Source organism: Columba livia, chromosome 3, assembly GCF_036013475.1.
Source record: "Columba livia isolate bColLiv1 breed racing homer chromosome 3, bColLiv1.pat.W.v2, whole genome shotgun sequence".
Lineage (NCBI taxonomy): Eukaryota > Metazoa > Chordata > Aves > Columbiformes > Columbidae > Columba > Columba livia.
The window spans coordinates 6,407,657-6,434,679 of NC_088604.1; the positions used below are offsets into that span (position 1 = coordinate 6,407,657).

At 43.1% G+C, this 27,023-nt stretch overlaps 1 protein-coding gene across 6 annotated transcripts in view; it reads left to right on the top strand.

Moving 5' to 3' along the window:
- RUNX2 (RUNX family transcription factor 2) overlaps positions 1 to 27,023 on the top strand; it is a 228,372-nt gene that overhangs the window by 115,257 nt on the left and 86,092 nt on the right. For 3 of the 6 annotated variants that reach the window (XM_065055679.1, XM_065055680.1, XM_021300896.2), the window contains 2 exons: positions 3,968 to 4,141; positions 14,359 to 14,520. In XM_065055679.1, coding sequence (XP_064911751.1) covers positions 3,968 to 4,141; positions 14,359 to 14,520 — 336 coding nt within the window. Of the gene's footprint in view, positions 1 to 3,967; positions 4,142 to 14,358; positions 14,521 to 21,949; positions 22,077 to 27,023 lie in introns of all 6 variants that reach the window. The other 3 variants (XM_065055681.1, XM_065055682.1, XM_065055683.1) reach the window with 2 other exon arrangements.

The following is a 27,023-nucleotide window of genomic DNA, read 5'->3' on the forward strand; positions in this document are numbered from 1 at the left end:
TTTGGAGCAAAAGTTAATATAAGACCCTTTCTTATTTTCGAGGAAACAGGGTAACATGCTTTTTACTATGACAACAGACAAATCAGAACAGCTTGTGTATCTTTTGTCTACTAATTCTTGATTTTTCCCATCTCCTTGCCTGCTACCTGATCTTTTCCAATGGCCACTGGGTCCCATCCTTACTCAGTGCCCCATGGGACAGCCTCAGTCTTTTTGCATGCATTTCACATCTCAGACTGCCTGTGTCTGTAACCATTTTGTCCCCTTCCAAGCCCAATCCATTCCACAAAATCATCTTTGTGTTAATAACAGAGGAACCGGCACTAAAAGCAGTGTTACAGGCATTGGGATAGCTGCAGCATTATTTTATTCTATTTATGTAGGTTTTTTATATTGCTTTTTAATGTACTCACTGCTGCAGCAGATCACAGATTCGCCCTGAGCTATCCACACTTGCTACCCTAATCTTTTTTCCTGAAATAAAATTACGCCTCATGATTGAGACCAAGGAACACAGCTTTTCTTAGCACGCTCCCCTGGGATCAGGAATTTCTCTGTCAACGGACACATATATCAATGAGAGATGAAAAGCAGCTTGTGGAATGAGTTTTAAACATGTATCACATATTTCATTGCTGCTGCTTATGTGCTACTCAGAAGGCCTTTTTAGAGTGTTTTCAGCCCATACCTCATGGCTCCTCTGTACTTAATAGGATTTTTTTTCCTGCACAGGAATCAGGGCAAGAGAGTTATTTAAGGTGCCTTCACTTCTTTGTGAGCACCTCCTGAATATGAAGTTTTAGTTGATTTTCCTGCTTGCTTTCAATGGGGACACTTGGCTTTTATCAAAGCACAGTAACCCATAACATGCGAAGCTGAAATGTAACCTCATCTCGCCGGGACGTTTCACCGGGGGAGTGTGGCTCCTTCTGTGGATCTCTTTGTCACAACATGACTCCATGTTACAACCCTAAATTTTAAATGTCCAGAAGGGGAAGGCAAGTCTGCCTTTGGCCCCTTGCTGCTTCCTGGGGACTTGCAGCTCCATTGATGCCTGGGGTCTTCCAGATGTGCACGGAGCTCTTTTCCCTAATATTTTTTTGGAGGGGGGAGATGGCAACACCCAAACCCACACGACTCATTTCAATTCAAACAGATGTGGAAATATTTTCCCTTTTTTTTCCCCTCTTTTTTTCCTTCTTTTTTTTCCCATGCCTACACTAAACTGCACTGCTATCCTGCTGACTTTTGTCTTTCTGTGATAGACCGAGTTCAGTATAATACTACTACACATAATTAAATGTAAATGCTGTTCTAGCAAAGCTATGCACAGGCAAACAGAGCGTGATAGAAACAAAGCTGGGGGTTGATGCAGGAACAGTGACCTATATAACAAATATATAACAAATGTTCATTGAGTTATCTGAAGACAGTTAAAATAGCTTCTGCTCCCATTTGTTAATGATTCTTTAGCTAAAAAGAAATGGTATAAACATAGAACAGGATTCTTCTCTGAAAATTCAGAATAAAATTCACTTTGGGGATGCATTCATTCCCAGATAAAGTCAGCCCTGGTGTGTGAGGCCTGTTTGCCATATTTTGAGCCCTCTTGAACTTGCTGAAATGTGATTAGGAATGAATAGAACAGAAAAGGGGAGTGGAAGGGGCTGCCTTTAAAAAAGGAACAGAAGATAGAGAAGGAGAAATCCCAAGAGAATAATGACTGTGTGTGGTTGGAAAGTCATTTCTTCAGATTTAGCAGCACCCAACTTGTACAGGTTGTGTTTTAAATAAATAGAGAAGATAATGCTAAAGGCTACGAGATTAGATGTTATCCTCTTGCCATTGTGGAGTTACAAGCCCACCAAAAATCATTCCCCAATTTGAAGTGTTTGATACTTCCTGAAGAGGGGAGTTGCCACTGGTGTCAGCTCTAACAAACAGCAACACCCTCTCCATAGGGACAATTCTCCCACCTAGCCCCTGCTTTTATATTGAGTCATCCGGGGGGAGAAAAGTCCATCCTTCAAAGTACAAAATAATGGGTCAACTAATCAACTTTTAAAAATTGCTAGAGAAATTTCTCCAAAACTGAATTCCATCCAGTTTCTTCTCATCTCCCAACCTGAATCCTTTGCTTCTCTATCCAGAGCCATGATTTCTCTGAATCTAGTTTGGATTTAGCTGCCTACAACTGACATGGCTTTGCCTACAGTCATGTTTGGGCACCATGGTCTCAGACGATGTGAACCCGTGTTCTTCAGTACTGTGGTGATAGACACCATTAAAGGCATCGTTTTTTAAGAGTGGTAGCCTGACAGTTTGATCTCAAGACTCGGTAGCCTCATTTATGCTTTCAAAATAAATTAACCAATGCCAGAATTGGTTCTCTGGCCCCAAGACTAATGGGACAATCTGACCATGTCTGCAAAGCTGAACTCTCCAAGCCTCCAGAGAGGCGGCTGTGTCCACACTGCTGAGGGACAGGGCAGATTATCTCAACCCACTGAGGATCATCTGGAAGGGTTCAAGCTTCCCCTACCAGGGACTCTCCTTATTGTTAAAAGTGTAAGAATATCCCACACGGTTATTGCTTGTGCCTGTGCCCTGGCACTGCTTAGAGGGATGGAGGCAGATGTGGTTCTGGGTTGCAATCAGAGGGTCTGGGCCCCCTTTCAGCTCTGCCAGAGGCTTTTTGTGTGACCTTGGTTGGTAAGATTCATTCCATGTAATGTTGACTAATGTTGAGGGTGTCTAATTAAACTAGTCATGTGTGCTCCCTCTCTGATCAGAGAAGGAAGAGAAAGCAAATTCAGAAGGTGAATCACGCCGTTTTAAGACTGGTGTCAGAGACAAATGAGATTAATTGCCCTCTGGAAGTAGCTATTTCTTTCCATTAACTGTAGAGGAAGTCTACATTAGAAGAGTTTAGACTAGATGCCTGATTTATGAATGGCTAAAGTTAAGTAAAATTAGTCCTGACCTTAGTCTCTATGCATGCCTGTTTCTCCTTATGTTGAATGATAGAAATAACACCTTCTGTGCCTCACTTTCATAGGCGCCATTGGGTGAGGAGCATCCTATAACTGCTCTGGAAAGAAATTAAACCTAAGAGCAGAGGTACAACAGAGAAGAAAGGCCTTTACTTTTCAGACATCTCAATGACAATATGAGTGGTGCCACTTGGGGCATTGTGTTGCTTTTGCCATTTTTTCTCTTTATTTTTTGACAACTGAGCACCCATAAATGAGGGTTCCCAATGTGGCCATACAGCACAATGGCCGTTAGCCTGGTTTTGGGGAGAGAAATGAGAGATCTGAGGAAGGCTGACCATGCACTGGAGTGTAGGACCCAGCCTTGGCCAGCTGCTTTGAAGGTTTTGTTTGTAATAACTGCTCTTCTCAAATAACAGTGACTATTTACCTTTTGGAAAATCTCCCAGCAGAATGAAAACTAATGACTAACTGTGACAGAGTTAAAATAAAATAAAGTAATAATTAAAAAAAAATAAAAAAGAAAAGTTTTCATTTTCTGAGCAAAAATCCACAAAGCATAAACCAGGATTGGAATAATTGTCCCATTTGATAACATGTATTAATACTTACATATGAGGCTTGCTTTTGGAAAAGAAGTTTGCCCCTTTAACTACCCAGTGTAGTTAAAGCAGCAAAAAAAACCCAAAAAAGACATTATGTGGGTGTCCTCTTAAGTGCTTCTTTTGATCCAAATTGCAACATGTTACACATCTGTATGGTCACAGTCCTACTTGATAAGGGTTTCAGTAGCACAATTATGTCCAAAGTACAAGACCCGCAGCCAATGTTGCTGTGTTATTGGGGGTAGCTGAGATACAAGTCCATTAAGTCTAATAACAGGTCCTTAGAGACCATTTGGGGGATTTTTTTGGGTGTGTTAAATTACTAAATCCTGTTATTAACGCTTTTATTTTATGATTTGCTGTTTCCAGGGCACAGACAGAAGCTTGATGACTCTAAACCTAGTTTGTTCTCTGAACGCCTCAGTGATTTAGGGCGCATTCCTCATCCCAGTATGAGAGTAGGGGTCCCGACCCAGAGCCCACGGCCCTCTCTGAACTCTGCACCAAGTCCTTTTAATCCACAAGGACAGAGTCAGATTACAGGTAAGAGACAGAACCATAGGTTTGACTTGCACAGGCAATAGTAGTAATTGCTTATGGATATTTGTGTCTCAACTGCAGTAAAAGAGGCTGTTACAGAGTGTGAGATATGTTCCAAGCAAAGCTAGGTGGGAAGTGGATTTTTCTATAGTGTTTGAAGCTGAAAATGTATTTTGTTTTTTTATTTATTTTAGGGTTATTTTTTACCAGAGGTTTAAAATAGTCCATCTGGGTAAACTGAGTAGGAATCTGGTGAAATTCTACCTGCCACATTGCTCTGCCTCATCCTTCGTATGTGTAATTATACATATTAGTGTATATTAGAATGGACATTTTTCTTCAGCCTTTTTATTTAGCAGTGGTGTTAAGGGAAGTGACAGCATTTAACCGTCTTTCTATCAGAATAATAATACAATCTTCTCATATGGCCAGTGCTGACCACTGTTGAGACAGTTAGAGTTGAAAGTTGGGGTTGTTCAGCCTGGAGAAGAGAAGGCTCCAGGGAGACCTTATTGCGGCCTTTCCATACTTAAAAGGGGCCAATAAGATGGGGACAGACTTTTTAGCAGGGCTTGTTGTGATAGTACAAGGGGTGATGGTTTTAAACTAAAGGAGGGGAGATTCAGGACAGACATGAGGAAGAAATTTTTTACACTGAGGGTGGTGGAACAGTGTCCCAGGTTGGCCAGAGAGGTGGTGGATGCCCCATCCCTGGAGACATCCCAGGCCAGGCTGGATGGGGCTCTGAGCAACCTGATCTGGGTGAAGGTGTCCCTGCTCATGGCAGGGGTGGGACTGGTTGAGCTTTGAAGGTCCCTTCCAACCCAAACTATTCTATGATTCTATGATTAAACAAAATGGGTTATGGAGAAATTGCTTGTGAGGCTTGTATGCAACATTTATGATTGCATGCTGAGAGACAGATTTCATTGTGCCGAGAGAAATCATAAAGTACCATGTGTCACAGATTATAAGACTGAAGAGAGACGTTTAACTGCAGCTGTGCCAGAAGTTTGCAGTGAAACTGTGAAGCCTACAAAATAAACCAATTTTGTCATTTTTCTAAATTCAGAGCTGGTTAAATTTTTCTAAAGAGTTTCACAACAATCTCTACCTAATTTTGGCCATTTCTACGCTCAAAACTTGTGTTGACGTATTTGTGTTTATCAAGGGTGTGAAGAGGTGTTGCCCCTGACCAATTCACTTGCTAGAACTCCTGGAGAACTTCACTTGGATGCAAGTCCGTTCAAAAAACTCTTGGCTCAATTTATTAGGCCAGTTTAAAAGTCCATTTTGCTGCTATAGCTGCATCTATATCAGGAGAACTTTGCCAATGTTATATACCAGTATTCCTTCACTGGTAAAGCACTCCTGGTATAGACATAGTCTTTGAGTCAACCTAGGAAGATTTCTGGTTTCATGTTTCAAGTGGTTTTGACATGATACCAGCTGAAACTTAGCGGTTTTAACAAAGTGTTGTGGCTTTCTTCTTCTTTCTTTTTCTTCTTTCTTAACTTCAACTGGTTTATTAATTTGCAGTAAGAAAGAGAAGTGGGTTAATTTGAACCCAAAGCACTCAGAAATTAAAAAAATGTTCCCATGAGCTGTGGCAAAGTTCTCCTAGATCTAGAAGTCTAACTGTAACTAGTGTAAAATGTTTGTAATATATTAAATATGTCAATAGTACTCATTAGACGGTACCTGCTGCCCACCAGCTTCCCACAGCAGATATTTTGGCTCTGCTTAGTGTTTTATTAGTTGGACATGAATGAAATCAGGGCTCTTATGTACATAATTTTCTGGGTAAGAACTGCCAAATTAAAACCCAAAATTTTTTCTAAGGTACTGTCTTGTGTCTGGCGGTGTCTGGGGACATAGTTCCCAAGAAAGCAGAGGGAAAATCTGGGGCTATAATCAGCTTTTCTCCTTTTTCCTTGTGACTCCATAGTTTACCTATTGTGCAACACTATATCTAGGAACGAAGGAGGGTGAAATTCTTCCCGACCCCATCTGGTGATCAGCTTATGCCCTGAAGCATGAGAACTGAGATCCCCTTGTAATTTTCTTCCTAGCTAAGTGTAACCTCATATGCTGCTCTCATTCACATAAATGCCTCCTGTAGAAAATGTTCTGCTGGGTTTGATTAATAGAGTACTTCTATGCCTCGTTATGAATCAGCAGCAGCATTTACAGATTCGGGAGGTGAAAACTTCAGATGAGCTTTAAATAAGCCTGACTGGAAACAAAGCTTTGCCTTCTCTGCAAATTTAAGAACCAGCAGTTCAAAGTACCAGCCGAGACTTCTCATAGAATCATAGAATGTCCTGAGTTGGAAGGGACCTACAAGGATCATCGAGTCCAACTCCTGTCCCTGTGTCTCAACTTCATCGAGAGAGGGAATACGTGGTGCTGGTAGGGCAGAGGGAGGTGGGCCGAACCAAGGAAGCCAGGCTGACTTTCCCACCTATTGTGGATTATGTGTTTTTCTTTCTGGATAAACTCACTGTCATGGGATACTTTAGAATCCCAAATTGCTCTAATTTCCCCCAAATCAGTGAGGACTCGGCTGCTTATTAAAGTTTGCAGTGAATATGGGGCTGTACTGTGGTCCGATACAGTATTTGCCATGGTGTTCCTCACCCTTGTCTCCTCCTCAATGTAAAAAAAGCCAAACACCCAGCCCTAAAAGCTTTCTGGTAGCCCTCTCATTTAATAAGGTGTTACATCGGTGAGAGCTCTGTGAATTGTGCTGGCTTCCCCGTAAGGCTTTTCGGTGCTCTTCGGGACATGGATTGTAATCTGTAAAGCTCTACATGCTTTCTTGTTCCACCAAAATGCTGGGATGCTTTTTGCGGACACTCCCTCGAGTTCTTCTGGGATGAATGGGTGCTTGTGGCCACACAGACCATGCCAATGAGAGACAAAGTTGATGCCACAGACAAGGCATCTCTTTGATCAGGTGTTAGGTGACCAGGGGAAATTGCTAAATGTTCTCCTACTTGGTGTGGCAGTAGGGAGTGAGCTGTTGGGGCTGTCCGTTTCCACCAGTTTCCTTGTTGTGGTGAGATATTCAATGGGAATTACTCACTGGCTTCTTAACATGGTCACTGGGCTGGTATGGGTTGGGTACATATTAAAAGGAGAACAGACACTTGTACAAAAATCGGGGAATTTTTTATTACCTTTATTGGAATTAACCAAGCATTCCTTTAGAAGTACCTTTGTTTCTTAATCTTTTAGTCTAGTAATTTAGGGAAAATAATTAATTCCTAATAACTGTCACAGTAAATACTGGTTTCCTATGACAAAATCCATATTGTTGCTGGTAAGCACATAAACTGTTTTTGTTTCATTCCACTTGAGGTCTTGCATAGCTATTGCATGATTAAACAGAAATAATATTTAAAGCCTGGCTGGCCCACACCTGAGCCTGAAAGAACTCAGCACTTTGGGGTTCACTCTTGTATTTCTTTTCTCTGTCTGGGTTGCGTTTGTTTTCCTAGAGTATCAGCGTATGGGTTTTACAAATCACGGCACAGTCCTGAGCCTACCGCAGGTCTGGGCTGTGGCAGTACAAGGCACAGGGTTGCCCTTATTCAACATGGCATTTTAACTAGGATTCTGCAAAAGCAACATCGAAGGGTCATTAAAAAACAAATCATCCAATAAGTAGATGCCTTTGCTGAGGAAATGCAGATTCAATTTGAACCCCGCTTGCTGCCCGTAAATCAGGAATCCTGTCTGTTCACATTTGGATACTGGTATATTTGGCTTTTTTTTTTCCCCTAACGTCACTTGCACAACTTGCTCACATATCCGATTACATTCCCGTTCAGAAGAGAGCTGTTGCATCGGTAGTTCAGTATGAAACGAGGAAAACTGTTGTTTTTTTCTGAAATGCAACTGGGGAGGATTAGCTTCTATCAGCTGGGAAAAGCCATGAGAGTAATGGCAGGAATGTGATGGGGGCCAGGACCCTGTCAGCCTCGCTAGGGGGGCTGCAAAGTGGGGGTTACGTGAGGTTTCATGCTCCATCACCACTGAGGCACCGTCTGATCTACAGGCAACCTGTGACTTCAGTCACAGAAATAACAGAACTCAAAAGCAGGTCCCAAGGTCATGCTTCCATTTCTTATCATTTTTTAGGGTTGTAGAAAGCAGATTTAAAGGGTTTGGAGGTGACTCACCTGGAAGCTGGTGGGGGGACCTATCTCCATTGGCAGGCAGGGACTGGTTTCAGGAGTGGTATAAACTGAGTCTGCTGGGAAAATCATGGGCAGAAAGGTCCTTCAGCTCTCAGGTGGAGGATGAGGATGGTGCCAGCTGGTCCTCCTTAATTGCTCCATTCAGGATTTGCAGCATCTGCCTTAAAGACCAGTGTCTGTTCTCCAAGACCATCAGCCACAGGACACATTTGAAACAGAAACTGTGCAACTGTTATTAGACCAGCAGAATGCAAATGCCATGCCAGAGGTTGGTTGTGTTTTACCTGAGACCAGCACCACCATGAAGTATTCACCAGTTTGTAGCTGGTGCATATCAACCAGAGACATGGTTGCCTGGAACAGATCATTTAGAAACACCCCAATGATTGACTTACAGAATAAATTAAGCCTTCAGCCCCATGTAACATGGAATAAAAGCTGCAAGAGTCCACGGGTGAGGTGGTGGTGTTGGGATTTCTGCTGCCATGAGCACGAGGGTGGCTGCAGTCTGCTGGATTTTATACAAACTGGTTGCATCCTTCAGGCAACTGGCGAGTTGCCATTGTGAACCTCCACTTGGTAAAGCTTGTGTCCCTCCTACTAAAGTATTCATTTAACTTTGCACACCCCCCCACGCCTTTACAATTTAGTTGCCCCAGTGGCACGGCTTGTTCAGTTTATTTTCTTTTTCTTTTAGAAATGTGACTGTTGCGGGGGGAGGGGGCTGGGAGAAGAAATGGGTTTAGAGGTTCTTTAAGCCAAAATCTGGTCTCAGTTATGCTTGTGTCCATTGGGTGTAACTCCATTGGATTTGACTTCATAGATTGAACTGGGCAACCCGGATCAAGCACTGGACTTTCAAAAATGCCTAAGAAATAGTCAGAGAGGAGGAGGTTGCATTTTTGTTGTTGTTGTTTTGCTGGGGGGGATGATGTTACAACAATAGTTGGGTTACTCATGCAGAAAGTCATCTTGGCTTCATTAAGATCAACAAGTGAGGATATTTGCTTAACTGTTTACCAAAGATAGCTCCAGACAGCTTGATTTTTAGTGTTGGCAGTAGCACTAATACAATAAGCGGCAGCCAGTGCTAGAGCTGATGGCTGGATTTAAATGAAAGTGGGTTTGCAAAGTACATGTGATGTTGGGCTGTTATAGACAGTACACCCAGGAGCTGTGAGCCTGTGATCATGCTCTGATCATGTAACTCAGCTGGAGAAATGGGAAATAATTTTTTTCTTCTATAGGAAATCTCTGTATTCTTCATAATCCAGTGCCAAAGCAATGGAAAAGCTCATTCTTCAGGGCTATATACTTTTCATTTTTCTTCTCTCCATTGACACTTGAGAACATTTCCATTGAAGGAAGTCACATTGCTGGAGAGCCAATGTCATTAGTGGGAGAATGGTTTACTGTTGTTTTTTTATATTATTATTATTATTTTTTTTTAATGCAGTGCATCCAATCTTAGACTGATTTTTAAAACCACTTATTGTCCATTAAGCACCAGTTCCATTGTCCATTGATTCAGTCAATCACAGACCACATGAGTCAGGAACCGTCTGTCCCTCTCCCTGACTGTGTGTGGCAGAAAAAAACCTAGACACAAAATAATTTGGAATACTCAATATTTTCCTGCTTCAGCGAGGTTTATCTGGCAGTGCAAACAGGATGGAGTTGTTTGTGCACTAGTTTAGACCTCTCCCTGCTGACTTGTTTCAGCCGAGCTGTGCCCAGGGTTTCTTCGCATACGCACGATATGCCCCATTGTGAATGAATATGCTGAAAGCCGCACTTTTCTTCACACCCACGCAGGCGTAACAGAGATGTTTACAAAAGGACTGCTCTTAGTAATCACTCCAAAATTTTCAAGTGCAAATGCCAACTCAGAGTGGCCGTCTGCTTCCTTTTCTGTTGTTAAATGTTCTGCTGGCCTTTCCCTATGGCTGATATATGGGAAGGTGGGGGCTTTCTCCCAAGCCTTTCCATGTATTTTTGTATTATTATAGCATTTTCTCTTGTTTTTGTGGGATTCCTTTAGGCAGGAATCCACATTCACTCTGCCTCAAAGCTCCAGGGTTTCTCATCTGTTCTGGACTTCTCATGGTTGGGAAGATGTGCAGTGCCTGCAGAGCACATGGTGCTTCGAGTGATGGCACAAAACCCCAGGCCCACAGGGACCTGGTGGACATGCACAAGCCCACCAGCTGGAGCAAAAGGGAAAGCTGGTTTCTGGTGTAGGATGCCAAGGAAAAACTCTCATAAATCTGCCTGTAGCTCCTTCCCTGCTGGTGTGTGCTAAATAGCCACTCAACCCCTTCTGTGACCAAGCTAGAAGGTGACCCTCCTAAGGGCATCATTGTGTTTTCCTCAGAAGCATCTGTGTGGATCTGCCCTGAAAGTGCTGTCCTGGCAAATGGCACCACCCCATGGTGCTCCCAGCACCCTCCTTGTCCCCAGGAGGTTTGATTTGGTGGCGTGTGGGACCAGAAAAGGTGGGCTGGTTGAGCTTCAGTGGCTGAGGTCTCTGCTCCAGCAGTGTTGCAGGTGGGAGCGAAGGGTGCCACATGAGACCCAGCTGCACGTCCACCTTCGAGGACTAGATGGGTCAACATTTTTCTTGGGGGATTGGGCAATACTGCCAACCAGCAACATTTACCCTGTGGACCAGAAGGTCACCTTTACTTGGGAAGGTGAGGGTGTTTCACTGCTCTCTTCTCACATGTCCACACAAACTTTGGCCAGTGTCAGTGAGCAGAGGCTGGTTTTAGGGCATTTACTCCAGGATCTTGTGAAACTTGTATCCTCAGTGTCCTAACAGACCAAAGATAGTGCTTGAAGACAGCCAGCCCCAGGACAAAATTCCACACCCTGCCTTGACTGTGACTTCAGCCATGTCTTAGTGTGAAGGAACCACAGTGACCCTCTAGCCTGGGGTACCGTGCTTCTCCTCAGTCGCTGAGCTCTGATGCATCATCTGCTGTTAAATTTTGTTGAGGATTTTCCCTGAGAAGACATGGTCTCATTTCCTTAGAGTTGAGTTTGTACTCTAGCTTCAGAGGGGCTCAGTTTTGCACTTCAATATCTGGGTCAAAAGCTTCCAACCTAGACTGCATTTTGTGAATGAGGTACTCAGAGAGTGCCTGCACCAGAACAAAATGTCCAGTTAAATATGCAATAAATCATTACTGTCTTTATGTAGAAATTGCATCAAATGGAAGTTGGATGAGTTATCCAAATCCAACAGATCTGCTTCAGAATCACAGAATCACAGAATGTCAGGGATTGGAAGGGACCTTGAAAGCTCATCCAGTGCAATCCCGCCGCCGGAGCAGGAACATCCAGATGAGGTTACACAGGAATGTGTCCAGGCGGGTTTGAATGTCTCCAGAGTAGGAGACTCCACAGCCCATCTGGGCAGCCTGTTCCAGTGTCTGTCACCCTCACTGAGAAGAAGTTGCTTCTCAAATTTGCTTCAGGGCCAGAAGCAGTTAAGTCACAGCACAGTGTCTTCACTAACAGTCCATCCTCTTTTTCCTCTTTCTCTAAAATATTTCGTAGTTTAAAATCTCATGATATTGGACTCATGGAAAGCTGAAATCATATCTATCTATCTATCTATCTATCTATCTATCTATCTATCTATCTACACATATGTATATATATAAAAGAAACCTGGTATTGCGGCTCTGAGTTTGGGATGAGCTATAGAAGCTATGTATAAATTTAAGCTAGATGTCTTAAGAATATATAATATGCTTTTGGATCAGCTGATGGTCCATCCAACCTCATATTCTGCTTCTGACAATGCAGTATGAGATGTTGCTTTGAAGGCCACATGAGCCTTGGACCACTTTGGCCATTCGTCCTTGTGTCCAAACAGAGGTGTTTGGACAACAAGGTTGTGAGGTGTAAAATCAAGTCTAGTGTGGGTATTCGAAGTGGTGAGGGTGCCAGAAATGCTCAAGAACTTGCCATGCCATGAGGATTGCCCTACCAGAAGTGCCGTGAAACTCCATAAGGCAGCTACTTTCCTGAGGTTTTCACCATCATAGACCAAAATCCTGTGAAAACATCCTCTGCTGTGATTTTTTTTCTTCCCTAGCCTTTACCTGCTGTATAATTTCCTTCCAGTATTGGAGCTGACCTAAAACCAAAACTTTACGGGACTCTGTTTTGAATTCGGAAGCAGAGATTGAAAAGCTCTTGGAGTTTGAAGGAGCTTGGATTTGAGATTGTGCTCCTGACACATCATTAATTTCAAGATTGTTTTCCCAGCAAGCCTAGGCTTTCCATTCCCAGTTGAAGATCATTTACCATTAACTGAATGGTGAATTATAGTAGGGGAATGAGGCAGAGAAATATGTCGATATCAGATATAACAACAAGCAGTCAGTCAGATTTGAACCTGTGCCAATCTATACAACCCTAGCCTTGAAATTGTTAAAACAAAGAAGTTCATTACATTTAATGATCAAGTGTCCTTCGGATTTCTGAGGAGTTTATGTTAACCATTTATATTACTCAGGTCTGATATAAATGGCAAGGAAAATCCTCTTAAAATTAAATGGGAAAGTTGTGTGTTTTTATATATATCTATATAGTTATTTTGCTTCAAGGAAGTATCTGCTTTCCAGACATCTCTTCAAACAAATCATGTCTGAACAGAAAAAATAAACAAGGAATAGCTGAAACTACAAGGTTTGCTCTGTGGAAGAGCAAGGAAAGGAGTTAAAAAAAAAGAAGAAAAAAGGTTGGATTTCCTGAAAAAGTGCCTTTGCTTATGCCATGTGGCTATCACATTGCTGTCTACAAAGTAGGGCCTTAGCACAGTGCTCTGGTGTAGCAGGTTCTCCAAATTGAGTGGACCTGATGTGCTTCATGGAAAATATTGAGGAGAATTTGGAGGCATGTGCTACAGTTTCTACGAGTCAGTTCAGAGACAGTTTTCTGTTTATTGTGCAGGGCCCCAAACAAACTTTGGGGTGGAAAGCGCTTTGATTTATCAATCTAAAGAAAAAAAGTAATAATTTATGAGGCTCTCAGTGGTATCTTTGTCACCAGATATTAACTGAGAGCAAATGGTTTATAAATCTGATCACCAGTGACTAAAACTAGGTCTGCCTCTCTCTCATTCGGTGCAATTCACCAGTGCTTCAGCAAAAAATAAACTATTCATCCTTAAAATAGGATAGAGGTTGTGGAGTCTCTTTCTCTGGAGACATTCGAACCCACCTGGACACATTCCTGTGTGATCTGCTCTGGTGAACCTGCTTTAGCAGGTGGGTGGACTGGATGATCTCCAGAGGTCCCTTCCAACCCCAGCCAGTCTAGGATTTTGTGAAAATAATTTCCTCCACAGTGAGCTGTAGCAAGTACATCAAAAGGCATCATTAGCTTCCAATAGTTATCCCAAGCCTTTTGGTTTCATATTGCTCTAATTGAGGTGACTGAAGGTAATTGGGCCAGCATCCAAATGTGCCATTTTTGGACGAGTGCTGATAAGATTAATGACATTTTCCTTCTTGGGTAGTGTTTTCAGCACTGAAAACACTTCTGTGTAGTGTTTGAACTGGATAACAACTTGATAGGCATACCAAGTGCTGGCTGTAGAGTCTCCCCACCTCTCAAGTCTACTTCTTAAACTTGGACCAGGGTCTCATACTTTCTGCCTGCTTATCTGTCTGAATCCATGGAGACTGGCGAGTCTTGGTATAACACGCTGTTAAACTTGGGCGAGAGACACCAGAAATCTTGCAGCACAGCTGCTAGATCTTTTAAAACTTTGCTCACTGCTCTGTTAATTTCCCCAAAAAATTGTTATGGAAGGGAAAATGTGCAGAGCAAGGCTTGAAGGGGTTGCGTTCTAGAGGAGCAGGTTGTGTTTCATTGCATTCTCATTCCTTATAGCACTGATGTGTGTATGTTCAGTAATGCCCTCTCTGACAATTAGGCTGTCGATGCACTAAAATTCTTCTTCCTTTTTAAAAAATGTTCTTGTTTGTTTTCCCCTAGACCCCAGGCAGGCGCAGTCATCCCCGCCGTGGTCCTATGACCAGTCTTATCCATCCTACTTGAGCCAGATGACTTCACCATCCATCCACTCCACGACTCCCCTGTCCTCCACTCGAGGGACGGGACTTCCAGCCATCACCGATGTGCCCAGACGCCTCTCAGGTAAAGACCATGTTTTGCCTAAAAGAATTATGGAGATAAGGAACAGGACTGGCAGATGCTGCCTCCGTGGCCTAAGACAAACCTTAATAAGAAGAGCAAAGCTCACTTGGTGATACAGGGTAACTGCACGGTGGGCAGGGGGTCAAAGTCCCTTATTTTTTTTCAAGTGGAAGAGCTGCTGTGTTGCTCTGAGCATGTATCATTTGAATGTGCCTAAGTCCACTTCAGACTATTTTTTAATTGTGAACCCGATTCTATGAACAAATTTTCTCCTTTTTTTTTCCTCCTATAAGAGGATGTTTACTTGCATGTTTTAATGTAATTGTGATATTCTCTAGTTTTTGGTGCTTTACTTTTGTGGTGTGAGTGATGTTAGGCATCCTGACAGATAGGTGCCTTTAATTCTTCAATAGTAAAGGCTAAGGTTCATTCTCCTGCATTTCAATCCAGTAGCTTAAGAAAGCCTGTTTCCTTAGTTAATGTGTACTTAAGATGTCTATCAGAAACGAGCTGAGTCACTTTAGGGTAAAGATTGGACAAATTGTGCTTTGGAAGAATGCAGGAGAGAAGAAATACGTTTAGGAGCATACACAAGACAGCAGCAAGGAACTGAGACTTTTTTTTTTTTATGAAACAAATGTACATTTACATACTGTGCAATTCATGTCTAATGGTCTCAGTGATAAAACCATCTGTGTGAAGTAATCTGATTGCCCCAAAGTAAGATAGAGCCTGTCATGGCACACAGTCACCTTGTACATCTTGCCAAAAATGAGGAACCTTAGGGAAGGGAGGCTCAGTATTAAAACTCCAACCTTGCAAGTGTGGAAATATTAGCAGCGTATGCCAAGAAAGCATGTGTAATGTAAAGAAAGTCTTTATGATTCATTAATGAAAACCAAAGAATCAGTCTTATTACATCTACTTTTTGCATGTTTGCAAGATATTATTATAATCTTGGATGCTGCTGCCATACACCTGTTTGACTCGCAGCCAGGTGAATTTCTTGCCGTCGTGTTTTTCGTGTTTTCCCTTTCCACCAAGCTCATAGCGCTGGAAATGTTGATCACTCCACTGAGCTGCATCACTGACAAGCTGAACTTCAGCCAGCAGGCCTGTAGGATTTGATTAGCATAGACTTCTTGATTTCTTTCATCTTGGGGGAGGGAAGCTTTGTTTCTCAAACAAACATCTGCAAAAAAAACCAACCCTCTGTGGTCCTAGCGCGCTCTGCCTTCTCAGAGATGCCAAACAGCCCTATGTGGGCTGTGGGTTGGAGGGCAGTGGAGCAGGTTCCTGCGGGCTCTCCATGCAACGCGCTGACTTCGTTCGAAAAAACTTGATGGGCTTGATGCTGAGGAAATGCTTTGTGTGGCCCCAAACAGGTTCCCTTTGAGTCGGAGCCTCCGGATGGTCTGTGTTGTTGGTTATTTTTGCAATTGTGCCCCCAGCAATACCTCCAGGAGAGGCTCGGCTGGGACCTCGGCAGCTGTAGCACTGAGTACTTGCCCTGCAGCCCTTGTCTGTGTGTATTCAGACGTGAGCGCCTGGCATGTGGGCACAGGCAGAATGACTAAAAGACCCGTCTGTGTACATTGTGTGGCCGCGGACTGAACTTTTCTGCTGTACTCTACAGCCGGTTGCTTTCACGCTCCTTGCCCTTCATCTTCTGGGGGCTCGACTGACGCCTCTGCAATGCTCTTACCTTTTCCCAGAGCGGGGAACTTGCTTCCAGTTAGATTCAAGATTGGAAAAGGGGACTTTGATCTCCCACAAGTGCCAGAGGTTGTCTGCAGTGTTTCCTCATGCTCAGAAATACAGAACAGTGTTCCTGGGTGGAGGACGAACTCTGATGCTCAGGCTGCAAGGAGACACGTTGCAGCCCCAGCTGCAAACCCTGAGGTTTCTCTCAAGGGTTTCTACCGAGCAGTGCCACATGGAGGGAAGGCAGGGTCTGATTTACACACAAAAGTGTGTAAATAAAGAGAGAGAAAAATACAAGTTTAGAACTGCTCATTACAGCAACGAGTTCATCTCTCGCACACGGAGAAACATGAGTCTCCACTCAGTTGACACATCTTCCAGAGGAGAACGGAGCTTTGATGGGGGTAAAAATACCTGCTAAGAAACACTAAAAATGTTAGAAAACTTCAGGCACCTCCAGTGCTTGAGGGAGAAATTAGAGTTTTACAAGGCCTTGAATAAAAACAAACTTTGCTTCCCAATACAGTGGCAGAAATCTGATTATCAAGGCTCTTAAAAGTATACAAGGTAATTTTAATGAATGCCACATTTACTGCCTGTTGCTTAACATCATGCAGGAGGAAAAACGGGTAAAACTTCTCCCTTAGGCCTTGGATGTCACTCCCATAGACCTTCCTACCTGCCTCAATTTCACACCACCCAGCCTTTCCACAACCCTCCATGGCTTTGCATAGACCACTGCTGAAGTTGTGCTCACCCAGACGTTGAAAATCTACCATCTAATAAAGCAGTGCGTCCTTCAGAAGAGCAGTTCCTGGTTGTATTGTCAGTGGTGGCCCTCAAGAGCTATTTTTGCTGGTACTCCCATGACCAGAAACACATCCATGGCCAAAACAATGGTGTTCCTCCCCTTCCTGAGATGGGGACATCTCTTGGTGATGAGGACAACTATGTTCCCATCATAGATTAGGTTGAGGATCAAAAAAGGCTTGGGGCTGTAGGACAGGAGGTGATGGGAGAATGCCACAGCAGTTCATGCAATTCTCCATCCATGAGAGAGGGGAAAAGGGCACCAGGCTGCAACCCTGAGGAGTCATTGGGGCTGAACTGGTCCTGTCAGCGTCTAGACCGATTTCTTTGCACAACTGAAACATTTGCATGAATGCTGCAGACACGTGCAAATGAGTGCCTGCAGCTGGCAAACTTCAAATATTCATCTTTTATTTCTCCAAATGGGTACTAGTGCTGTATTTGCAGCGTGGTACAACTAACGAATTATGTGTCACACATATTTGAGCAGTAATCAACAGCAGTAGCTGAAAAGCAAAGCAAAATAATATTACCTGGCATCACTCATGCAGCTTTTCAACCAGTGATCTCTCTGGTGCATAAGTCTCATGTTCATATCAATAATAAATAAAAAATAAGCTCACGAGGCCATGCAACTGACTCACCTTATTGCACCAGCTCAGTCATAAAAAGAGCAGGATTCCCCATATTTTATTAAAATATCTGTCTGCTCAGACTTCCCCAGAAGACAGTGAAAGTTGGTGGCCCAGCAGATTAATATTCTTAATTAAATAATATTGTAGTGGAAACCATGGGAATATAAGAGCATGGTCATTTTAGGGAGAGTTTTGCCTGAGGGACATAGTCTTATTACATGATTCATAGTGAGTGCACTCAGTCTTTGTGTCCTATACATAACCAAAGTGCATGTGGGATGGGGAGCATGAGTGTCTATTATGTAATTAATGTATATGATTCATATAAATACACATCACAGCCGTTGTGCATCAAGCTTTGGGACTGATCCAGCAAGTCCTCAGCACATGCAAGGTTCAGAGCAGGGAGTACAGGTCGGGTTGTTCCTGCAGTCACAAGAGATCTATAGATGTACAGGTAGAGATGTCCCCAGGGTGGACATCCATATCTGAGACAGCTACCCTCAGCTCCCTCTTGGGTCAGTGAGGATGAACTGGCATTTTCAGGACCTGACTGGTTTGCAGATGAGCTTTACTGGTTGCTGGCAATGCCTTGGGAGAGCCTGTTTCTCTCCACAGGCTCTAAAGCGAGCCCAGGTGAGTAGTTCAGGTACAGGCACGTCTGATCTGATAGTCTGCCTTTGGTGAGGTGGTTTAAGAGATGATTGAACTGTCCCATAAACGTATCCATATCACAGCCTTGTTACACTTCAGTCTTGGTTTAACCCAGCCATTGTCTGCCTCGCCCTGACCTCTACCTGCTCTGCAATGGCAGGGTTCGAGCTTGAATTTAATTTTATTGAGAATACTCCTGAGAAGGGACGTGAAGAGACTTCTCCTTCCCCTGCACTTTTCCTGAACCTTCTGCCTAAACACCAGTCTCTTGCTTTTTGTGAAGTCAAGGCCTTAAGATGCTCCAAGTCCTGCAAGGGTAACATGAACATGTTCAGTGCTGGCTGTGGAAGAGCCTGTCCTACACAACTGTGTTTGACAAGCACCTATATGACAAAGGAGAAAATTAAAACTAAAGCTAAATAGTGGGACAAATCACAAAACCTACCTCTTCCAGCCCCGGGCTCGCATTCTTCACAGACAGTTGTCAGTTGGGGATGTGGCCTCATGCCACCGTGCCCAAAGTCTCCTGTCCCATGAGTAGGAGATTCTGCAGTGTTCAGGGTGGATTTTGCTGTCTTTATATTTACTGTGTCATTGAATAGGGACACGCTGAAGTAGCTGAGGGACACGCTAGGCTCAGACTCTAAACAAAAGAAGTTTGCAGACTCATTCCTCTGAACTAAAATGGCCAGAAAGGAGTATCCTAATCAATTAAATTACTGGTAGAGCTGTTAAAACACCGGTACTGTTAAATTGTCAGCAAGGTGGGTTTTGAGCAGGGTTGGCCAGCACACTCCCAAGCAGGTCTCAGACCTGGTTTGGATATGAGCAAAGTCCCAAACCCATTCCTGTCGGGAGCTTGGAGGCAGCCACCCCATCGTGGAGGCTAAAAGGACTTAAATTACAGCTGTGGCCAGACTATCCTGGCTGGATTCAGGGCCAGAAAATGGGCCCTAACCCTGGGCTGTTTGCTAGTTTGAGAGTAGCCGAACTTTCCCATTAATTTGCCTCGCTGTGTAGATAATCTCCGCGTCGTTTTGGATCATCCTGGACCTTCATTGGATGTTGAATTTCTCCCACCTCACTGAGGGCTGGCAAGTAGAAACACAACCCTGGTAATGCCAGCTGTGCTCTGATCAGTGGCAATACTGTTCCTTTACATAATTTAGTTTTCATTCTTGTAAGCCTACAAGTCTTAAAATAAAAAGAACACATATAACGAAAGCATCTCCAGCTGAACCTCTGGATTTAATGTTTGTATGTTAATGAAAAAGTGGCTCACAGTGACTGGCTTCTTTTTCTTGAGGTCCTGTACTGGTTGTCATCTTGGGTTTCTAACCCTGAATGTGAATTACCTTGGATTTTGCTTGATGTCACGTACATGCATGGCCTTTATAATACGGATTTTCCTTTTTGGGGGGCGAATTTGGTCTTTGAAAATTATTAAGTTTAAGAAAGAAATGTTGTCTCTCTTCTTCTAGGGAGCTAAGAAAACTTTAGAGGCACTAAGTAAAACCCATGGTCACGTGAAGTAGCTATTGCATCCCTTAATTGCTACGAGCTTCGTTAGATATTGTGGATAATAAGCACATTTCAGGACCGGACCCTGAAGGCGTTGATGCAGTCTCCAAAATACAATTCTTTTCCTCTTTACAAGCTCTGGGAGGGCAGCGAAATGGTTAATACTGTGGCTATTGCCAGCAACGGCCTTGGTGTGAGCAGCTCCTGAAATGAATGAGCAGTTCACGCTTCAGCAATATTGTCTCAGGCTCTTGGCAAACCCAAGAAGCCAGCTCAGTTTCTGGTGTGCTCGCTATGCTGTGGTGTTTTTCTTGGTGACTATAACAATTTTCGCTCTGTCTTCTTTTTTCATTTTTTTAAATGGAAGCTGAAAGACTCAAGGTTGTCTCTGTCTCCATTTCTCCAAGTTAGTTTTCAATGCTTTCCCTGCAAGGTGACACCACGTTAAAGCAAAGTCAAGAACTTGGGGGAGCTTGGGTCCTCAGAAACAACACGGTCATTTTGCTATCCTCCCTAAACTTGTAACTTGTCTTTTTTCTTTTTTCCTCATTATTTTTCAGTGGTTCTATTTATTTTGTTTACCACAGGTTTTCCATTTTTAGTTTCCTGCCCACTTGTTGCCACCTGGGAATCTCAACCCCTTGGCACTCGCCTGTGGGGTTTCAATAGCGGACTCTCTGACGAGTAGAATCTCTCATTGATATAATTGTCCCGAAGATGCGTTGCATGATCCCTACCTCAAGGACCAAGGCCAAATTTTTCTAGCGTGGGTGGCCTCAAATTAGGCACCTATACCCATATTTAGGTGGTAAAACAAGTAGGCTGATTTTCAGACGTTTGAATATTATAATGTGTGTCTTTAAGCCCTTTTCATTTACTTAAAATGGTTGTTGGGAGAGGAAATAAACAGGAAAAATGAAAGCAGAGGAAAAGAGTTTTATTCCTGAACTAAGTGATTTAAAAAATACCAAAAAGAAACAAGTGGAATGTTTTTAAATGGAATAAATTTGTTGCTGATACAGACAGGAAATAGCACACTCAAATATATGTGGACGTATAGATATATTTTTATCTGAGCCTTTTTTTTTGCAATGTGTTTTATATTTAGGACACATATCAAGATTTGCATCTGTTTCCAGAACTTGCTGCTAACAGTTAGTAATGATGCCAAAACATACTTTAGTTCCAGCTTGAGACCAAATGATATTCGGGGCTTTTTTTTATTACTAATTTAAGGTCTGATATTAATTAAGGAAATTTTCCATAAGTGCCAGGCCTTTTCTGAAGAACTCATTAAAATTATATTAACTTAAACCGGAATCACAGTCTGAGCATGTTTTGTAATGATTATTCTTACTGACTCTGCTGGGTTTTGTAAACAGAATGCTAATTGTTAATGGGGCAACCGGGTGCTTGATTCCAGACTTCCAAAGGGCCAGATCCTGAGCCATAACCTAGATCTGTGCTCCCAATAAAGCCAATAAGCTCCTAACTGGAAGGCTGGAAGACCAAGCTCTTTGTTTCATCCTTGTGCAAAGGCATATGATGATTTCTGCATTCCCCTGGTGGAATCACTGTTGGTTTTCTACCTAGGATGGAGCCAGCGGTGGTGGCTGATGCAGGGCCACGTGTCCTGATATGGTACATCAATATAACTCCATACTTGAAGCTCTCTGGTAGATGTAGCAAATCAGACAAGGTGATCTGGATCACTTATTTTGCCCTTTACTCTCTGTGGCCTGGAGTCTTTGTTCTACTGAATTTGGTTCGATTAATTGCACAAGCTGAATTTATGAAACAGTTCCATAAAATATGGGAGAATTTGCTTCTTGGTAAAGTGTGGATGTGTTTGGTACAAGATAGGCAGAAAAGTATCATCTTCTGCCAAATTTTGTGAAACTTGCACTAAAAAGTACAACTCAGGAAAAAAAAAGAAAACCACCTGCTGCTTGTAGAAGTATCTGGAGCTGCCTTGACTTTCGGTCAAATTTCCTCACATTTCTGGCCGTATAGAATTTGATCATGAAGGGAGCGTTAGAGCTTAGCAGAACTTCACAACACCTTTTTGAAGTGGTTTAGTAATGGTTGTTGGCCCCATTTTACAGATGCCCAAATCTCCTCCCCTCTCGATGGATGTTTTAGCAGAAGAGGATCTTGTGTCATGCCAGTTTGGTTGTCAGATTTAAAAGAGCATTGATATTGGTGATACTGGGCTGATACTGGTGACCAAAGGTAAGAGCCGTGCAGCGGTTCAGGCTTTCTCTGGTTGTACAAAAGAAAACAGCGTAGGCAGCAAAGAAGATGAATGAGTTAAAATGAAGGTCACACCTTCATGTGGCTCATAAAGGATGTTATTAAGAGAGAAGGAACTATTTTATATGCATTAAGGGAGGGTATTTGGGGATGCTAATCTGGAAATCTCTTACTATTTGCTTGCAGACTGACTCAAAAAGAGTAAGGGAAGGGATCAAAGCAGGAGATGCCTTCCCGAGCTTGGGACAGGTTCCCCATGTCCTCAAGATTGGCGTGCAGATGGTGCCGGGTCCCCTCAGGGAGAACCCAATCCTGCACCCACATGGTGCTCGGTGGTGCAGCAAGTTTTTGTGGAGGGCAAGGAGTTTTAGTAATGGTGGAGCTTCATCTATAACGCTCAGGGGAGAATAATTTGATATAAAGAGCTTTCCACAGATATATAGATTCATAGGTTATTAATACAGTGAAGCCCCTGCGATCATCAGCTTTGAAACCAGCTGTGAGATTTCCCCAAATTAGCTCTCATTTGAACTTCAGGATAACCCTGGAGAAAAAAAGAATTAAAACTCAGTTGGTCTTCATTTAAAAATTTCCAGGGAAGCAAAATCCACCACAACCTTTGGTTACAGATGCTAATTAAGCCCTCTTTGGAAATGTGGGTCTGATTACTAGCCTGAATTTGTCCAGCTTTAGTTTCCACTCATTTGAACTTGCTATAACTTTGCCTGCCAGATTGCAGCACCACTTTTTAGTTCTGTGGCTGGAGCGGGTTCCTGTAGGTTTTGTCCTAGTGACAGATAAGACAAGAAGATGGTCGAGAAAGGAGGTCGCTCTGGTGGGTCTCAGGGTGGTGTCAGAAGCCACAGGGAACTGGATATTGTGGGACACAGAATTGGTTTGACTTGTGAGGAGGCTGGAGGGACACTGCAAATATGTTTTGGTCATTTAAGTTCGCTACAGGTTCACTATGGCCTATCAAGTAGTGGAAGTTTTCTTCCCTAATCAGCCGAACACCTACAATATCCAATAAAACTGAGCTATTTTTGGTTGCATTACTGGTGGAACTCTACTTTTCCAGCCCACCTGAAAAAACGCACTGAAAAAGCATTTTTCACTGTTTTTGCAGGCTTCTGTGATTCCTTTAGGAATTTTTCTGCTTTTTCTTTTACTTGCCCAATTGTAAAGTCCATCCCGTTTTTGCTAACAAAATGAATTTAATTCCTCACCCACTACCCTAGATGGAGGTACAGGAATAGGACAGCCGGATATGCATCCTTCCCTAGTTTTCATACACAGTTTAACCTTTAATTTTAAGAAACACAGCTATTGTTGCGAGTGCTGCTTCTTTCAAGTTTAGTGAGCATTTGCTCTGAAAAGCAAAGAGTAGAGCTCTGGTTGTGGCCCTGTTATGTAGCAGACACCCAGCAAGAGCAACCTCTTTGCTCTCCATGTTCATAATTATCCCGTAGGCTAATTTGCAAACAGAGAGTGGAAACCATTGGGATTACTTGGACCAGGCAATGCTCTCATTGCATGAAGAAGTTTAGTTCTGGCAAAAGAGGTATCATACGTTTAATGCAGGGGTTTTGCGTTTTAAAGGTGCTTGTGAATGAGGAGTCAGGGTGCTGTGTGAACTCCAAGGTTCTTGATCGTTTTTCTCAAAGGGCTCTCCAACTACCCACTTGACCTTTAATCCTGTGGCAGCCATGAATATTTGCCTTAAAATGTTATTTTGTAATGTAGAAGTGTTGAGTGTAGGCAGCTGGAGAAATCCTCCTTGGGCTCTTGTGAGGAAGAGGAGCAACTGTGCTGAGAAGGGGAACACCAGCACAGAAAAGCAACCTGGAGGATTTAAAACAAGGATCAATTCTGAAAGCAAAATGGAGGGATAGGGCATCTCACGTCGATCTTTCTGCCTCTTAACATCACATTTCTCTGGCAGTAAGAAGTGAAAGGTGGTATGCTTGAGTTAGAAGTGGTACCCACAAAGCCTCTTTCATTTAGATGAAAAGTCCCTACAGAAGTTCTACTGATGCCACATGTGTGGTTTCCACTCGTTATTTTTAATGGTTAACTGGGCTATAGCTGTCTGATCCATAGGCATCAGTGCTTTTTTATGCCCTTTTCTATTAAACAAGAACTGTCTAGAATTGGCAGTGTATTATGAAGCCGCCAGCTAGAGTTTATAGAATTAAGCTGTGCAATGGGTTTGCTTGGAAAACAGGATTGCAGCACAGATATGAGACCAAATGTATAAAGCACATCATTTTTAGGAGATAGATGTCTGTAAAAAACAGCTTGCTGTATTTAATTCTGTGCTGAAATCACATTCTGTGTCGTGTTGAAAGCTGAATGTGAGATTGAAAGCAGATTTCCATGCACTGGAGGTCAGTCCATTTGCCAGGTCATTTGACAAGGTTTCACATGAGGTTTTGGCTTGAGCTGGAGCACCCGAGTTTGGCTGCTGCAGGTGATGCAGTTCAGTGATCAAAGTGATGGTTGTATCTGTGAGTAGCTAATGGGCCTTTGCTGGAATCACTGCCGACCTTGCAATAGGCAGCAGCTGCTAATATTCTTTGTATTGCGGTAGCATCTGGAAGTCTGATTCCATTGAGCTAAGGACTATACAGTTAAAGGAGGATAAAAAAGAGAGTTGAGTTTACACTCTTAAACATAGTGCAACTGGTTATAAGGCATACAACAGAATACAGAGGGAACTGAAGAGACATCGAGAGAGCCAGCCAGGTGATAGCAGTGGCATCATCACTGAAATGGGGTCCATCCAGGACCCATCATATTCTCAGCATGGCCAAAAGTGGCCACTCAGTTCCCCTGGGGTGCAGAACCACAGAATCACACACAGAATGTCAGGGATTGGAAGGGACCTCAAAAGCTCATCCAGTCCAATCCCCCTGCCGGAGCAGGAACACCCAGATGAGGTTACACAGGAAGGTGTCCAGGTGGGTTTTGAATGTCTCCAGAGTAGGAGACTCCACAACCCCCCTGGGCAGCCTGTTCCAGTGTTCTTATACCGTTACTGAGAAGATATATATATTCCCAAGCTATAAGGGTTTCCAAAGCTGGAGGTTTGTATCTGGATCATTGCATTTAATAGCTGTTGATAGACCACTGTGAATCTACTTACCCTTAAGCAGGTGGGAATAACCCCAGAGGAACTGCAAGATCAATTCTGTACTTCCTATAGGTCTGTAGTGTCATAGTCATATATGACTGATGGGGACCTCATGAGATTGTATGATCTGTGCCCCTCTGTGCAGAAATAGGATTCAACATCTGCAGGTCATTCCTGTTAAGTGTAGCCAACTAGTTATGTGTATTGCTGCCATTGAAAACAAAAATAAAACCAGGTCCCAAAGAAGGAAAAATCCCAGCCAAAAAACTTCATTAAGGTTGAAATAGATCATTTCGGGGCAGTTAAAAGATTTTTAGAAAATAAAAACGAAGGAAGTCATAGCTAACATTATAAAAGAATATATGAATAAACGCTTGAGAAGTGATGGGAGCTTTATGAATACATTCAAAATATTCTGGGCTTCTGACTGGGGCTGCTGGCTGTAAAGTGGGGGGTCATCACTGCAGTGTGGTGAATAGATCTGGAGCTGTGTAGGGTTTGTCAGCATCGATAGAGAGAGGGTATAGTGTAGAAACCTCTGTGAGAAAGAGCATAAACATCTAAATAGCCTCTGGGGCACAGATTGCACGGGCTGGTGTCCGGACTAGGGACTGAGGACTGAAAATTAGACCTTCTGCAAAGGTGACTGGTTTACCAAATAGGAAGGCAAGCAAGTGCCTCAAAAACACCAGGAGGGCTGCTGGCCCCAAATCTCTGCAGCGTGAGCCCGGGATGAAATGGCTCATTGGAAGAGGCGTCTCGCACAAGCTCCGCGGAGGAAGTCCCCGGGAGCTGTGATGTGGATGCTGGCACTGTCAAAGGAGCCACAGAGGAATCCTGGCAATGGGAAAAAGGCACCTCTCTTCCCCTTTTCTTCCCTCATCCTCTCTCAAATATCTCCCTCTAAAGGGATTTTTTGTTTGTTTTTGTTTTCGTTTTGATTCCTGCTAAAAGCCAACCCGTGTCGTATTTTTTTTTAATGGGTGAAAAGAAGCGCAAGGGAGGATCTAAGTACCACCGGAGCCTAATTTGGAGCCGTCGTATTAGATTCCAAAATTAGATAGGAAGCTGGGTTTAAGAGTAGACCAAACCCAACCGGTTCCTAGTTTGGCCTGGCCTGTGTAGGTGGGCCAGGCTGGTTTGGAGCTGTTTTGAGGACAGGCTGCTTGCCCGTGGAGGAAACAGTTCCAGGCGCGCTGGAGCCGGAGCACAGAGCCTGGTCCTCAGCCGGGCCAGCTCTGCTCTCGCCGGTCTGCTCTGCAGATGAGCCGGAGGGACCTTTAGCTGAAAGCGATTCTAGCCCTGGCTTTCTCAAAAGCAACACGGCAATAATTCAGGCTGACTTGCATGCCTCTTCTTTTATTTCAGATACAGGGATTGCGCACGGACGTTTATTTTAAGCAAATTTCTCTTTACTTCGTCTGACTTTCACTTTTCTGTGTCTTCACTTGTGGAAGAGCTTATAAAAAATGTCTGAAGGGTTTTGCCTTTAATCTTTCTAACATTACAACATCTTCCAACAAAGGATTTCGTAGTATTTTCCAAACTGTGCTACTGACCTTTGTTGCTTGGCTAATGTGAAGTATTAAAATATCCATCTTATAGCAAGCAAAATTTAGCCAGGAAAATGAAATTATATGCCCAAAGACACAAGCAAATCAGTAGCAAGAGCCAGAAAGCAATGCATCACATTTCCCTTTTCAAGAGCTTTAATAACAGTTTTAATGGATAAATGAAATGGGCATTCTAAACTTCTAAATAATATGCTTTTGCTTTATTGTTTTTTTCAATGT